The 16,144-nt window shown below is 44.9% G+C and overlaps 1 protein-coding gene across 1 annotated transcript in view; it reads left to right on the top strand.

The window, feature by feature from the left end:
* Positions 1 to 988: 988 nt before the first annotated feature.
* LOC121558392 (golgin subfamily B member 1) overlaps positions 989 to 16,144 on the top strand; it is a 57,915-nt gene continuing 42,759 nt past the window's right edge. The window contains exons 1-12 of the mRNA XM_045225081.1: positions 989 to 1,135; positions 4,701 to 4,763; positions 6,066 to 6,233; positions 7,752 to 7,907; positions 8,122 to 8,235; positions 11,655 to 11,825; positions 12,236 to 12,424; positions 12,787 to 12,909; positions 13,269 to 13,382; positions 14,319 to 14,643; positions 14,879 to 14,994; positions 15,299 to 15,416. Of these exons, the coding sequence (XP_045081016.1) occupies positions 4,719 to 4,763; positions 6,066 to 6,233; positions 7,752 to 7,907; positions 8,122 to 8,235; positions 11,655 to 11,825; positions 12,236 to 12,424; positions 12,787 to 12,909; positions 13,269 to 13,382; positions 14,319 to 14,643; positions 14,879 to 14,994; positions 15,299 to 15,416 (1,639 nt within the window). The 5' untranslated portion in view covers positions 989 to 1,135; positions 4,701 to 4,718. The remainder of the gene's footprint in view (positions 1,136 to 4,700; positions 4,764 to 6,065; positions 6,234 to 7,751; positions 7,908 to 8,121; positions 8,236 to 11,654; positions 11,826 to 12,235; positions 12,425 to 12,786; positions 12,910 to 13,268; positions 13,383 to 14,318; positions 14,644 to 14,878; positions 14,995 to 15,298; positions 15,417 to 16,144) is intronic.

The raw sequence follows: 16,144 nt of genomic DNA, 5'->3' as shown, positions 1-16,144 counted from the left end.
AAGACTTCTAGTCATTGTGCTAATGCTAGTTAACAACTTCCTTCAAACTGCATGCAGAGACAAATGGTATCCACGAGTTCTTCTGACTCTAGGGAAGTAAAGGGCTTCATTGCCAAAATCCTGAAGTATCCCTTTAAACTTTGAAATCAATGGCTTTTGTTCAGTATACATTTGAAAGTAAAAAAATCGCAGTCTCAATGTAGGACGATTGTAGACTCCATCAATTTGGAATCAAATTCTTGAAAATCATACAATTTTAATTTGTTAAAATGACTGAAGATCTACAGTCTTCAGGTTTGATTTATTTCCTCCAACTTGAATTGATAGATTTTACACTGGGGTCTCGACTTACTGTTAAGAGTTAGAGTGGTAGAATACAAAAGGTGCAATTTCAAAATGTTGTTTGTTCATCAGCAGTTTTTCTCATCTTATGTTAGTCACTAATAGTCAGTCAATTAACCCATGTCAGCAAAACAAATTGGGATTGCTAAATTAGTTGTTTTCATGGTCGAATCATGGCTGGGGGGTCCCTATTGATTTTGTTAGTCAGTCTCACTCAGATATCACATTAAAAACTGCAATCATTTCACTCCATCAAATGGTAAAATGTGTACAACTGCAGGAAATGAACTTTTAAACGTTTATTTTTATTTTTTATCTCTGCTGTCAAGAGGGGGGCCACTAAAATGTTTCGCTAACAATGTGTTTGTGGGTGGTATTGATGTGGGTAAGCAGACCCGCGAGCAACTGTGGCCCCTCATGAGGAGTTCTGATTTTTTGTGGCACCCAAAGTTGCCCATCCCTGGGCTACACCAATGACTCACTGTATATATTATTATTATTAATAATTATTATATTATTATGAAGGGCTACACATACTGTCCTCCCTGATACATACCTTATTCGTGGGCACGCGGACCTCGGTGAAGCGCACGCACCATCGCAGTAGGAGCGTCGTTGCCGGCCTTCACAGCGCAAGCGTCGCTGTTATTATTCACCTGACGAACATGGCCGCTGATGATTGAAGGATACCTTGGATCTCTTGTGATTTCTTAACTTGAGCAATAAACATGCGCTTTTTGAAGATTTCATTATAGAATATGTGAACGAACATCTTTATGAAGCGATAAATTGGGTAAGCGTTTGGGTTTTGCTGTCTGACCAGTGTAAGCAGCTGCTAATGCTCGCTGAGTAGCTAGCTAACCAGCTAGCGTTAGCAAAATTGTCAGCTGCCAACTGGCTTAGATAAGGTTCCTAACCATTGACGTTATGCAGCTGACTTTAATTATATTATAATACACATTAGGTAGCCTTTAGTTAAATCGTGTAGGCAACGTTGTAGAACAGGTTTTGCATGCTGATACATTTGGCATGTCAAGTCGAGCTGGCTAACGTAGTTAGCTAAAATGTAAATTGTCATAACGTTAGCTAGGTACTTGGGGGGGCAGCCAACGTAAATTAGCTGCTGTGTCACAGGCAGTGAGTCGCTCTGGATAAGAGCGTCTGCTAAATGACTAAAATGTAAATGTAGTTAACAAGTGTAAGCCCAAGGAACGAAAATGAACAGAACAAGCACCATCATTTCAGCTAGTTTACAATGGTTTGCGGACATGTACAAACGGTCAACCGGCTATCTTTCGAAGCCATAAGTAAACCATTACTAACTAGCATGCTACTAAGGATGCAAAACCAGAAGCAATAAATAAAATGACTATATATACAATGGCGCAGGGTGCTAATATCGAGATGTCGGATGACATTCAGCGTGCGGGCGGCTGATAATTTAATAAACCTCGCAGGGCTAACCCTGAATTCTTCTGTTTGGGATTATAAACGTTGTTCTGTTACGGGCCAGTGGAACCGAGGAATGAGACAGGGCGATTTGGGCAGCTGGGCACAGAGGGAGTGGCAGGACTTGCTGTGGTATGCATGAGAGAACTGGTTTGGCCTGATTTTCTCCTGGCTGTATGTCATGTGACATGGGCTTCAAACAGCTAAGTGCTTTTGGCTGCCAGAGTCTCAGGGCACTCAGTTAAATGACTGGCTTCCAGCCCTAGTAGTGCAATATAACAACAACTCACCCTACCTGTCTAAATTGCAGAATCAAGCATTTCCCTACACCCGCAATAACATCTGCTAAATATGTGTATGTGACCAATAAAATGTGATTTGATTTGAATCATAAACAACACACTACCCATTGTCATAAGTAGCATCCAGAATTGAGTGATTCCTCACTCTTCTCCACTAACATGACCTGGGCCTGTATTGACAAAGAGTCTCAGAGTAGGAGTGCTGATCTAGGATCAGTTTAGCCTTTTCAGTCATAATGAATAAGGTTATATGGACGGGGGGGGTCCTAGATCAGAACTCTTACTCTGAAATGCTTTATCCCTGGCATGTAACAAGATGTTAATGGAGCAGGCTAGTCTGTGAGTGGGAACCAATGTAGCCTCACTGTGGTGCACTCGAAGGTGCAGTAGCCCAACAAACGGGTGTATTCATTAGTCGGATTCCGTTGAGAAACATTGTCTGTTGCAACAGGAGGTGAATACCATAGGCCTATGTCTTGTCTTAGTTTTGCATTATGTCAGTTAGGCTATTTGACACCCTAGTGCAGGTGTGCAAATTAAAAAGCAAACAGATTTGTTTTCACAAGAACAAAAAAATATATACACTACCGTTCAAAAGTTTGGGGTCACCTAGAAATTTACTTGTTTTCCATGAAAACATACATGAGATGAGTTTGAATAGGAAATATAGCAAAATGCATAGGAAATGTAGGTTAGAAATAATGATTTTTAATATAAATAATAATTGTGTGCTTCAAACTTTTCTTTCGTCAAAGAATCCTCCATTTGCAGCAATTACAGCCTTGCAGACCTTAGGCATTCTAGTTGTCAATTTGTTGAGGTATTCTGAAGTGATTTTACCCCATGCTTCCTGAAGCACCACCCACAAGTTGGATTGGCTTGATGGGCACTTCTTACGTACCATACGGTCAAGCTGCTCCCACAACAGCTTAATAGGGTTGAGATCAGGTGACTGTGCTGGCCACTCCATTATAGACAGAATACCAGCTGACTGCTTCCTCCCTAAATAGTTATTGCATAGTTTGGAGCTGTGCTTTGGGTCATTGTCCAGTTGTAGGAGGAAATGGGCTCCAATCAAGCGCTGTCCACAGGGTATGGCATGGCGTTGCAAAATGGAGTGATAGCCTTCCTTCTTCAAGATCCCTTTTACCCTGTACAAATCTCCCACTTTACCACCACCAAAGCACCCCCATACCATCACATTGCCTCCACCATGCTTGACAGATGGCATCAAGCACTCCTCCAGCATATTTTCATTTGGTCTGCATCTCACAAATGTTCTTCTTTGTGATCCGAACACCTCAAACTTCGATACGTCTGTCCATAACACTTTTTTCCAATCTTCCTTCTGTCTGTGTTCTTTTGCCCAACTTAATCTTTTCTTTTTATTGGCCAGTCTGAGATGTGGCTGCAACTTGCCTGATCACTCCCAGTCGCCTCTTCACTGTTGACGTTGAGACTTTTTGCAGGTACTATTTAGCTGCCAGTTAGGACTGTGAGGTCTCAAACGAGACACTCTAATGTATTTGTTCTCTGCTCAGTTGTGCACCGGGCCTCCTCTCTTTTATTCTGGTTAGAGCCAGTTTGCGCTGTTCTGTGATTGTCACGCAGATCTTCAGTTTCTTGGCAATTTCTCGCATGGAATAGCCTTCATTTCTCAGAACAAGAATAGACTGACGAGTTTCAGAAGAAAGTTATTTGTTTCTGGCCATTTTGATCCTGTAATCGAACCCACAATTGCTGATGCTCCAGATACTCAACTAGTCTCAAGAAGGCCAGTTTTTTTGCTTCTTTAATCAGCACAACAGTTTTCAGCTGTGCTAACATAATTGCAAAATGGGTTTCTAATGTTTAATTAGCCTTTTAAAATGATAAACTTGGATTAGCAAACACAACGTGCCATTGGAACACAGGACTGATGGTTGCTGATAATGGGCCTCTGTACGCCTATGTAGATATTCCATTACAAATCAGCTGTTTCCAGCTACAATAGCCATTTACAACATTAACAATGTCTACACTGTATTTCTGATCAATTTGATGTTATTTTAATGGACAAAAAAAAGGCTTTTCTTTCGAAAACAAGGACATTTCTAAGTGACCCCAAACTTTTGAACGGTAGTGTATATTTTCAGAGTTTGCTTTAAAACATGTAAAAATCTACTTAAAGTAAGCTTGCGTGCTTGTTTTCACACACAAATCCCACACTACTCACAATACCTAGGCTAGTATTGTGTCCCAGAGCCTGGGGTCCTCTTGGGGGACATTCCAACATTTGTGTGGACCGGGATATGTTTGGTGTTCCCAAAAGAATTATAATGTGCCCCAGGCCTTCAAAAAAGATCCAGGATCTGAAACTGACATGTGGGCTGTTTCCAACAACAACATACCAAAGACAGCTCAGCGACTCAACTTCTGATGCAAGACCTTCAGAGCTTCACTGAAGCTTGAATTTGAGAGACCGCTTAAGTTTTAGCCTAGCCGCAGCAGTGCTATCCAGAATGTCATTGAATGTCCCGTGTTAGTTGTCATGGTGTAGGGTAGCCTGTTTGTTAAATGGTTCGCTTGTGGACTAAATGTCCCTCATTTATATTTATTTTATTTCAGAAAGTAGCACTCTAAACCATGCTGAAGTGGTTTTCCAATGAAGAGGGCGGGCCTGGCCAGGGAGTAAGTATGAAAAAAATGTTTTGTCTGTTTATGAAGGAATGCACCTGTGGTATGTACATGTAGTATGTGTGTATCTGTTCTTCCAAAGCCATCAGCCCAGAGCCCCATACAATTCATCAGGCAGCCACCTAGCTACCAACCTACCCACGGGGATGAGGCAGGCAGGCTGAGACGGGAGGTAGGGCAGGGGGGAGGTATGAGGGGGAGTGCTGAGCACACAGCTTTAGACTGTGATGAGGATCAGAACTCATACTTCCTGTACTGAAGCCCCTGCTAAACCCCCCCAACTCCGCCCCAATTCATGGCCGTCAACCCCTAACAGCAACCCCACAGACTTTTCCTTTCAGTCCCTAGCCTAGCCTATTCTCCTTGCTCCTATCCCCTAGCTGTTTGGATAATAAGCTTATTGGAGTGGGGCTATGTTATTAGCTGAAACCTATCCAGTCCTCACACATCTGGAATCCCTCCAAACATTATCATAGTGACGACATGGAGATGTCCCCCTGTGTATACCCCATCTCTTTCTCATCCATACTGTGCCCTCCTCTTTCCCAGTGAAGGCTAGCTTTCTGTTTTCATTAACATATTGTCTCTCTCTCCCTCACCTCTTCTCTCTCCCTCACCTCTTCTCTCTCTCTCTCCTCGTCTCTCTCTCCTCGTCTCTCTCTGTCTCCTCGTCTCTCTCTCTCTCTCTCTCTCTCTCTCTCTCTCTCTCTCCCTCGTCTCTCTCTCTCTCCTCGTCTCTCTCTCTCCTCGTCTCTCTCTGTCTCCTCGTCTCTCTCCTCGTCTCTCTCTCTCTCTCTCTCCTCGTCTCTCTCTCTCTCTCTCCTCGTCTCTCTCTCCTCGTCTCTCTCTCTCCTCATCTCTCTCTCTCCTCGTCTCTCTCTCTCTTCCCCCGTCTCAATCTCTCTCTCCTCGTCTCTCTCTCCTCGTCTCTATCTCTCTCTCTCCTTGTCTCTCTCTCTCCTCGTCTCTCTCTTTCCTAATCTCAATCTCTCTCTCCTTGTCTCTTTCCTCGTCTCTCTCTTTCCTCGTCTCAATCTCTCTCTCCTCGTCTCTCTCTCTCTCTCTCTCTCCCTTGTCTCTCTCCTCGTCTCTCTCTCCCTCCTCGTCTCTCTCTCTCTCCTCGTCTCTCTCTCCTCGTCTCTCTCTCCCTCCTTGTCTCTCTCTCCCTCCTCGTCTCTCTCCCTCCTCGTTTCTCTCCCTCCTCCTCTCTCTCTCTCTCTCCTCGTCTATCTGTCTCCTGGCTCTCTACTATCTCTCACTCTCACTCTCCCTCCCCTCCCCCCTCCTCCTCTCCAGGCGCTCGGTTCCCCCCAGGGTGGTGGTGCTGGAGGAGGAGAAGGAGGCCAGTCAGCCCTGGTGGAGGTGGCGGAGCGGCTGGCCCAGACAGAGCAGCTGGTGGCCCAGCTGAAGGAGCTGATCCGGGAGAAGGATGGCTCACTGCGCACCAAAGACGAGCAGCTCAAGGTACGTCCCATGTGCTCCTGGTTGATGATGCCCCTAGACACTCTCCCGAATGCCTAACCCTAACCATTAGGAAGGGATTTTGTTTTACTGACCTTCAATCAGTTCTTACCAGCTGCAACATTGGGGCAGTTCAAGGCCGTCCTAAAGCCACAGGGATTGGTGACGGACAAAGCAGAGGCATTTATCAGGAAGCGCAATGCAAACACGGCCGCCCCAGAATGAGGCCCATCTACTGTCAGTTTGTTTTTAATTCAAGCCAATAGAATCACTCATCCTGTTTCAATGGCAGGGAGTGGTTTAGTTACTTTTGTCTATTCATTTACAAGTCAAAGTCCACTCACGCTGCACAGAGCGCTGACACCATGGCTGCATCCCAAATGGCACCCTATTCCCTATATAGTTCACTACTGGGCCCTGGTCAAAAGATGTGCACTATATAGGGAATAGTGTGCCATTTGGGATGCACCCCATGTCTACAAGAGGGCTGCTGAGGTATTTACAAAACATTATTTTTGTCCAATGGAAACACTGTGGTCTACATTTACATTTACATTTTAGTCATTTAGCAGACGCTCTTATCCAGAGCGACTTACAGTTAGTGAGTGCATACATTCTTTTATTTTTGTATTTAATTTTTATATATATATATATTTTTTTTCATACTGCCCGCCCGTGGGAAACGAACCCACAACCCTGGCGTTGCAAACGCCCTGCTCTACCAACTGAGCTACATCCCTGCCGGCCATTCCCTCCCCTACCCTGGACGACGCTGTGCCAATTGTGCGCCGCCCCATGGGTCTCCCGGTCGCGGCCGGCTACGACAGAGCCTGGATTCGAACCAGGATCTCTAGTGGCACAGCTAGCACTGCGATGCAGTGCCTTAGACCACTGCGCCACTGCACCACTGAGACTACAGCCATAGATGGCAGGCCATAGCCTATCACGAGTGTCTACCTGAGAGGCTTCATAGACTGTAGAGTAAAACAGGATTGGAGTCCAAAGGGAATAGTGAAGGCTACTATCGCTAGCTCACAGTCCAACCAAGGTGCATGAATGATCATTTTTACATTTTAGTAATTTAGCAGACGCTCTTATCCAAAGCGACTTACAGTTAGTGAGTGCATACATTTTTCATACTGGCCCCCCGTGGGAATCGAACCCACAACCCTGGCGTTGCAAACGCCATGCTCTACCAACTGAGCTACACGGGGCCATATATGTGAGGTATTCAGGCAGTCTGAGATCACAGCACGGTGCGTCACAGCACAGTACAGTACAAAAACACAGCTCACAAATGTAATGAAATATGGCCTTTTTAAGGCATAGTAAACCCAAATGAGTTTTTACAGTTATGCTTATTAAGATTTGATGCTGAAGACACAATTACTCCAAAGAGTAGGCTACCCCTCCAAATCGGAGCGATGAACGCAGTGAAAGAGTGACGCCCCTAGCTTTAACTAAAGGTACCATGTCTCTGTCCTCTCTCCCTCTTCCTCTTCCTCCTCCGTGTCTACACAGGCAGAGAAGCAGGCGTGTGAGGCCAAGCTGTCCAAGATGCGTCTCCAGAACAAAGCCAAGGTCACCTCCCTCAGCGCCCAGCTGGAGGAGCTGAAGAAAGGAAGTGCTGCCGGGGGTGGAGCTGGGGGCCAGGGGACTCCCACCCATGGCAAGAAGGTAACACGCTCACACACACACGTGCACATACATGCACATATGCTTGCACGCACGCAGACAGACACATCCACCCACCCACCCAAGTTCAGTGAGAAAAAGCAACAGGAAACCACAGACACGCAGGCCCCTGAACTTCCACCAAGCTGGTTATAATTTCAAGTTGCATAACCCTTTTGACCGTTGACCCTGTTTTCCCCTGGGTGTAACCCTGTAGGGAGGTGCAGAGGGAGGCGAGCAGGCCAGCCGTGGGAAGATCCTCCTCCTTAGGAAGAAGGTGGAGGATCTGGAGCATCAGCTGTCACAGAGAGATGAGGAACTGGGAGTCAAGGTACTACCTACACCCTCACCTAAATCTCATTTATTCCCTTTTTAGATTGAATTTTGAAGCAGCAAAATGTGAAGGAAGTTCAAGGGGGTGTAAACTTTCTATAGGTACTGTACATGCATTCCTATAAGCATTCATACTAGCTTTGTAATGCATTATGAAACTTGGTTTGGTTTAGGGCATGTACACATTTGCAGTTTAAAGCTTAATTGCTATATACAGTGCATTTGGAAAGTATTCAGACCCCTTGACTTTTTCCACATTTTGTTACGTTACAGCCTTATTCTAAAATTGATTAAATTGTTTTTTTCCCCCTCATCAATCTACACACAATAAATCATAATGACAAAGCAAAAACAGGTTTTTAGATTTTTTTGCAAATAAAAAATTAATAAACTGAAATATCACATTTACATAAGTGTTCAGACCCTTTACTAAGTACTTTGTTGAAGCACCTTTGGAAGCGATTACAGCCTCGAGTCTTCTTGGGTATGACGCTACAAGCTACAAGTATTTGAGGAGTTTCTCCCATTCGTCTCTGCAGAACCTCTCAAGCTCTGTCAGGTTAGATGGGAAGCGTTGCTGCACAGCTATTTTCAGTTCTCTCCAGAGATGGTCGATCAGGTTCAAGTCCGGGCACTGGCTGGGCCACTCAAGGACATTCAGAGACTTGTCCCGAAGCCTGCGTTGTCTTTGCTGTGTGCTTAGGGTTGTTGTCCTGTTGGAGGTGAACCTTCGCCCCAGTCTGAGGTCCTGAGTGCTTCATCAAGGATCTCTCTGTACTTTGCTCTGTTCATCTTTCCCTTGATCCAGACTAGTCTCCCAGTCCCTGTCGCTGAAACACATCCCCACAGCATGATGCTGCCACCACCATGCTTCACCGTAGGGATGGTGTCAGGTTTCCTCAAGACTTGATGCTTGGCATTCAGGCCAAAGAGTTCAATCTTGGTTTCATCAGACCAGAGAATCTTGTTTCTCATGGTCTGAGAGTCCTTTAGGTGCCTTTTGGCAAACTCCTAGCAGGCTGTCATGTGCCTGTCAGAGTGACCATCGGGTTCTTGGTAACCTCTCTGACCAAGGCCCTTCTCCCCCGATTGCTCCGTTTAGCCGGGCGGCCAGCTCTAGGAAGAGTCTTGGTGGTTCCAAACATCTTCCATTTAAGAATGCTGGAGGCCACTGTGTTCTTGGGGACCTTCAATGCTGCAGAAATGTTTTGGTACCCTTCCCCAGATCTGTGCCTCGACACAATTCTGTCTACTGACAATTCCTTCGACCTCATGGCTTGGTTTTTGCTCTGACATGCACTGTCAACTGTGAGTCCTTATATAGGCAGGTGTGTGCCTTTCCAAATCATGCCAAGAGTGTGCAAAGCTGTCATCAAGGCAAAGGGTGGCTATTTGAAGAATCTCAAATATAAAATATATTTTGATTTAACACTTTTTTTGGTTACTACATGATTCCATATGTGTTATTTCGTAGTTTTAATGTCTTCACTTTTATTCTACAATGTAAAAATAAAGAAAAACCCTTGAATGAGTAGGTGTGTCCAAAATCTTGACTGGTAGTGTATGTAAATAAGGTATTTTTGTTTTTTATTTGTAATACATTTGCAAACATTTTAAAAACCTGTTTTCGCTTTGTCATTATGTGGTATTGTGTGTAGATTGATGAGGAAATGTTTTTATTGAATCCATTTAGAATAAGGCTGTAGGAAAAGGGAAGGGGTCTGAATACTTTCCGAATGCACTGTACATACGTAACTACAATACACAAATAAATAAATACTGTGTTACTAAGCGAAGACCATAATTTGTGTTCTAGTGGACTTTAGTGTGTCATAACTTAAACATTCCACAGTAAAAAGGCTTAATACTCAGTGTATGAGTAGTATAGGACATGGCTTTCATCAATCCAGTGTCATTGTGAACTAACCTTTTAAAACAGCCCTTAATTCTTTACCCACATAGCCTACATACCGGTAGTAACAAGAGAATGTCACCACTCAAAACAGAAACATCGCCTTGTTCCTGAGCAGAAAGCCGAGGTGCATGTTTCCGTAGCCAGCGGACAGATAAGGGAAGCCAATATCCTTCTGCAATGTGAGGAATGAGTTGGTGTAGTGTTATCTCCTGCAAGGTGCCCTCAGGCCACAGCTGGGTCATTTTCAAGAGGTGACTTCGGGATGCTGACCTAGGCAGAGTTGCAAAGAAAAAGCCATATCTCAGACTGGCCAATAAAAATAAAAGATTAAGATGGGCAAAAGAATACAGACAATGGACTTTTTCTTTGCAAATCTGCCTAGGTCAGCATCCCGGAGTCGCCTCTTCACTGTTGACGTTGAGACTGATGTTTTGCGGGTACTATTTAATGAAGCTGCCAATTGAGGACCTGTGAGGCATCTGTTTCTCAAACTAGACACTCTAATGTATTTGTCCTCTTGCTCAGTTGTGCACCGGGGCCTCCCACTCCTCTTTCTATTCTGGTTAGAGCCAGTTTGCGCTGTTCTGTGAAGGGAGTAGTATACAGCGTTGTACGAGATCTTCAGTTTCTTGGCAATTTCTCGCATGGAATAGCCTTCATTTCTCAGAACAAGATTAGACTGACGAGTTTCAGAAGAAAGTTATTTGTTTCTGGCCATTTTGATCCTGTAATCGAACCCACAATTGCTGATGCTCCAGATACTCAACTAGTCTCAAGAAGGCCAGTTTTATTGCTTCTTTAATCAGCACAACAGTTTTCAGCTGTGTTAACATAATTGCAAAAGGGTTTTCTAATGATCAATTAGCCTTTTAAAATGATAAACTTGGATTAGCAAACACAACGTGCCATTGGAACACAGGACTGATGGTTGCTGATAATGGGCCTCTGTACGCCTATGTAGATATTCCATTGGAAATCAGCCGTTCCAGCTACAATAGCCATTTACAACATTAACAATGTCTACACTGTATTTCTGATCAATTTGATGTTATTTTAATGGACTAAATATTTGCTTTTCTTTAGAAAACAAGGACATTTCTAAATGACCCTAAACTTTTGAACGGTAGTGTATCTTAGGTCAATCTGTCTATCTTAGGTCAATCTGTCTATCTTAGGTCAATCTAGCTATTTTAGGTCAATCTATTTTAGGTCAATCTATTTTAGGTCAATCTATCCTAGGTCAATCTATCCTAGGTCAGTCTTGTAGCCAAGGCTATGTAGCCTACTCTGTTAAATAGAGAATACGTCTTTAGTCATGTTCGTGGTTCAGGGCTTTGTCCAGCAAGTGTGTATGTATAGTGTGTCTGTCTTTGCATACTTAGTTGTACTTGATCGAGTAAATTGGTGTTCGGAAAATCTATTTTTTTTGTGTGAATTAGTATTTTTTGTTGTTGTGTGCACCGATGTGCATCTGACCGTGCCCGCGTCTTTCCCCCTACCAGTCACGAGAGCTGGAGGCCCAGAGGCAGCGTGGCGCAGACATGGACGCCATGCTGGTGGAGCGAAACAGGAAGCTGTCAGAGAAGGAGGCCTACATAGTCCACCTGCAGACGGGCATGGCCACCGGAGAGCAGACGGCCACGCCTCCAGCCGAACCCGACACGGAGCAGAAGGTAAATACAAATTCCAGAAGCTTTATTGTCCTTGAAATATACATAACATGGAAAATTGGCACGACCCAACAATGATGCTATTGGGACACAACGGTTTTCAGAGAGAAGTTTGGGGTGGGGGTAACAGTAACAGTAGTCCCTGGTCCTGGAGATACATGGGGTGAAGCTTTTTGTTCCAGACCAGCACAGTCATATTACCCTGTGCACGACCTCATGCACACAACCGAATACGAGGTATCCCACCACACAACCTCTAAATAATTGAGCGTCACTGGACCCACCTGGTACTGCCTCACTCTTTTATCTCGTCTCTGGACATGGTTTTGTGTTCCCGCATGTCCTTAATGCAAAATGTAACGTGAAGGTAATGTCGTGGAACTTTAATGGAAAGTTTGTGGATGGTTTTCCAGGCGTTGCCGGAGGAGAGCGGAGCGGACTCCCTGGCGGAGCTGCAGCTGCTGGTCCTAAGCCTGACCAGGAAGGTGGGTGAGGGTGATGAGCGCTACAGCCTGCTGCAGGAGCAGACCGAGAGCCTCAAGGAGCTTCTAGTCACAGAGAAGGCTGCCTTCGAGGACAAGGAGAACATGTACAAGCAAAACGTAGGTTATGGTGAAAATCACAGGTTTTGCTGATATATCAGCAAGTCTGATTCTGACTTTATATGTGTTTTCTATAAGAGATATGTACACTTTTTTTCATCACAATGTTTATCGTCACGTTTATTAATGACAGATAAACGTTAAAACAAAAAAAAGAATCAAGTTCCAACTCCACTCCTCCGTCCCTGTAAAATCACCTTGTTCATGCTTGTTGTGTCATGGCCAATCACATCATTGGTCACCTCATCAGCTGAAGAAAACGGAAACGCTCTATTTCACTGTCAGACCAGCCGTGACCAGCTGTGTATTCAAGCTTCACAAATGTCTTCTGAATGAACTGTCTATGTATGTTGACCTTTCAGATCCAGACGTTTAAAGACATCATTCTGCAGAAAGACAACAAGCTAACAGAGGTCAACCAGATGCATGAACAGGAGCTCTTCAAGTTGGCCGCCAAGTCTGACGCCAGCGCTGATCTGGAACAGGTAAACTAGACTAGAGGATTTACAGCTGTTACTTTTGTTTTACCATTTAAATGAACAGTAAAATCAACTATGAACCCACTTTAAATTGTCCTCATTCCATGAAGTTACTCTATTCATTCTGAACTCTATAACCCGGCTCCATGCTAGCTGTTGATACACTATAGATTATCCTTTCTTAAGTCATTGGAAGGAACATTCTGTTTCAGATCAGTTATACATCCAGCAAATTGCACCAAATGTTTAACATTTCCAGTTACAACACGCAATGTCCTAGTGTGACCACAATACCAAGTTCTGATGTGTCACTGCTGTGCACTGTGGGTAGTGTAGTTGCTGACATGGCTGTCTGTCCTCTCCAGCTACTGAAGGCTCTGAAACAGAAACTACATGAGAAGGAGGAGGTGCTGCAGGGTAAAAACCAGGTGATTGATGTCCTCCAGGGGGAGGTGGACTCCAGAGACCAGCAGATCAAGGTGAAGGGTTATTTAAATAGGTCAAACTATTTAAGGTGAACTATCCCTTTAAGGGGCCCTCTTTGTGGCTCACTTGGTAGAGCATGGCGCTTGCAACGCCTGGATCAGGGGGTTGTTTCCTGTTGGGGCCACCCATATGAACAATTGATGCACACATGACTATGTCGCTTTGGATGAAAGCTTCTGCTAAAAGGCATATATTATTATCATCATATATTATAAGGAACCACATGGGTGTTAACAACTATACCCATTGGAATGGTGGGCCAAAGCAATATGGGCTACGTCCCAATGTTCTACTCTTATCCCGAAGTGTGCACTTGCACACCTTCCTGCATTCATTTAACAATGACGGGAGCTCGATCCAGACACTTCTTACACCAATCCAATGCCAAGCGTGCAAGTGCACACTTCTGGAAAAGGGTGGAGAATCAAGAATACAAACTAGGTGATGGCCCCTTCTATAATTAATAATAATTAGGTGGGTGCTTATATTGGTCCTATTTCATACATGTACATGTGTGTATTAATACGCCTGTGTGAATTGGAAATGTGTTTTTTGCATATCCCATCTCTCCGGACACCCTCCGAGAGTGGGGTCACGGCCAGGGTCTGCCACTATCAACGGTGACCCTGGAGCGATTCAGTTCAGATGAGGGAGACCAATCCCCTTATGATGTAATCTCTCGCTGTTTTGATTAGAAAGTGCTTCCTGACAGCGTAGACTAGGCACAATATTTGACATCAAGCAAGACCATAGTTCTCTCTGCTTTGTTTTCTTTCCTGCCATGGTAACTTGAGTATCGCAGTATCGTGATACTGGTATCGCGACAACCCTAGCCTAGAACAGTGATCACAAATGGTCCCTCCTTCCCTCATCCATCCCTCTCTGTCCCCTCCTCCTGCTCTCCCCTGATTCCTCCTTTTCTCTCACAGGACCTGGTGGAGCGGGCGCGTCGGCTGCAGGTGGAGCGTGAGAGCCTCGGGTCCAAGATGGAGGCTGAGAAGCACGTGATGCGAGCTCAGCTGCGTGACCTCTTGGAGAAGCATCAGGGCGAGCTGCGCCGTGCCGCCGAGTTCCACGAGGCCCAGCTGGCCGAACGGGAGCAGGCACTTCGCGGGCAGCTACAGGAGGAGCTGGGAAGGACCCCTGCTGCTCTGCAGTCCCAGACGCAAGCAGGGAGTGGCGGGGAGGCGGTGGCCGGAGAAACGCCGCCGGTGGATTCTCCAGCCACTGTCCAGAGGATGAACGAGCTGGAAGGTAGGTAGTCGGTATAGATGTGGACAGATGCACATTCTACAGACTACAGGATGGTTATATAATGTTAATGGGCTTCCTGGGATGTTAAGCTCTTCTTCAGGTCTTGTGAAGATCTGATGATCTGCTTTTCTCCTGTTACTCTCCTCTCTCTCTCTCCTCTCGCTCTGTCCTCTCTCTCTCCTCTCTCTGTCCTCTCTCTGTCCTCTCTCCTCCCTTCCTTTCTCGTCTCTCACAGCACAAGCCAAGCTGAAATCGGAGGAGGCCAGTCAATCGGAAGCCAAGTTCCTAAAGGTGAAAGCCTGGTCCAAGTCTCGTATCCGACAGCTGGAGGACGAGCTGAGGAAAAGCCAGGTAAGAGATTCAGTTATATCTAGCAAACTAACTGGAACATTTTAAATAGGCGGAATGAGTCAATTATAATCTGCAGCGTGATCAATGTTGTAACTTTTCTGTAACAATGGTCTGTGAGAAGAGGGCAATTATTTTAATTCAGAGCTCCCATCTATTTAGACTTCTACGATTAGTATGCTCAGAGGGATCTTTGGGAGAGGGAAAATGTTGCCATGAATGTATGTTGTACACCTTTAGTCTCATTCAACAACCAGACATGTTGCGCTGAGCTTTCCTCGACCTCTGAACTTTGTCCCTCCTCCAGTCTGGCAGCGTGGGCCCTGACGTGACGTCCCTGCGGAGCCGCATCACGGATCTGGAGGAGGAGCGGGAGGAGACGCTGTGGAAGCTGGAGCAGTATGACGAGATCAAGGCCAAGAACGGTGAGGAGAGCCTTCAACTTTCATCAATCACCTGACTACATTTATCTGGACCATGGTGTAATGAACTTATTGTGCTAGCTAGTTTTGTAAGTGTTATCTTATTGAGGACTTCCCCAGGGTGTTGTCACTTATAACCATTTAAAAATGTGTTTACTGAATATTTAGCAAACCCCCCTGGCTAGCATTTATGGAGAATTTAGCAACGCTAGAAAAATTAATAATTCAAAGTTAACTATCCCTTTAACAAAAGGGGCGTACTACTGCAGATGTTCTCTATTTACATGTACTGCAACTCATCGTTGTGTAGTCTGGTGGTGATTTACAAGAGGATTGTAGACCCATCTAAATTAGTAACGGCTCCCCATGTTTACAAGTGATCTGTTTCAGTCTTGTACATCTGTATGTTGTTTTGGTCACTTGTGAGGTTTGATCTTTGACAATGTACCTTCAGCGTGTTATTCAGGATCTGTGTGATCTTTGTCAATGTACCTTCAGCGTGTTATTCAGGATCTGTGTGATCTTTGTCAATGTACCTTCAGCGTGTTATTCAGGATCTGTCTACAGTGTGTTCTGTCTCTAACGTCCTCTGTCCTCATGTAGATGTACTGGAGGTGGTTAACATGTCATCTGTCCTCATGTAGATGTACTGGAGGTGGTTAACATTTCCTCTGTCCTCATGTAGATGTACTGGAGGTGGTTAACATGTCCTCTGTCCTCATGTAGATGTG

This window comes from Coregonus clupeaformis, chromosome 15 (genome assembly GCF_020615455.1).
Source record: "Coregonus clupeaformis isolate EN_2021a chromosome 15, ASM2061545v1, whole genome shotgun sequence".
NCBI lineage: Eukaryota > Metazoa > Chordata > Actinopteri > Salmoniformes > Salmonidae > Coregonus > Coregonus clupeaformis.
Note: the sequence above shows the minus strand (reverse complement) of the source record. Positions and strands in the feature narration are given on the sequence as shown.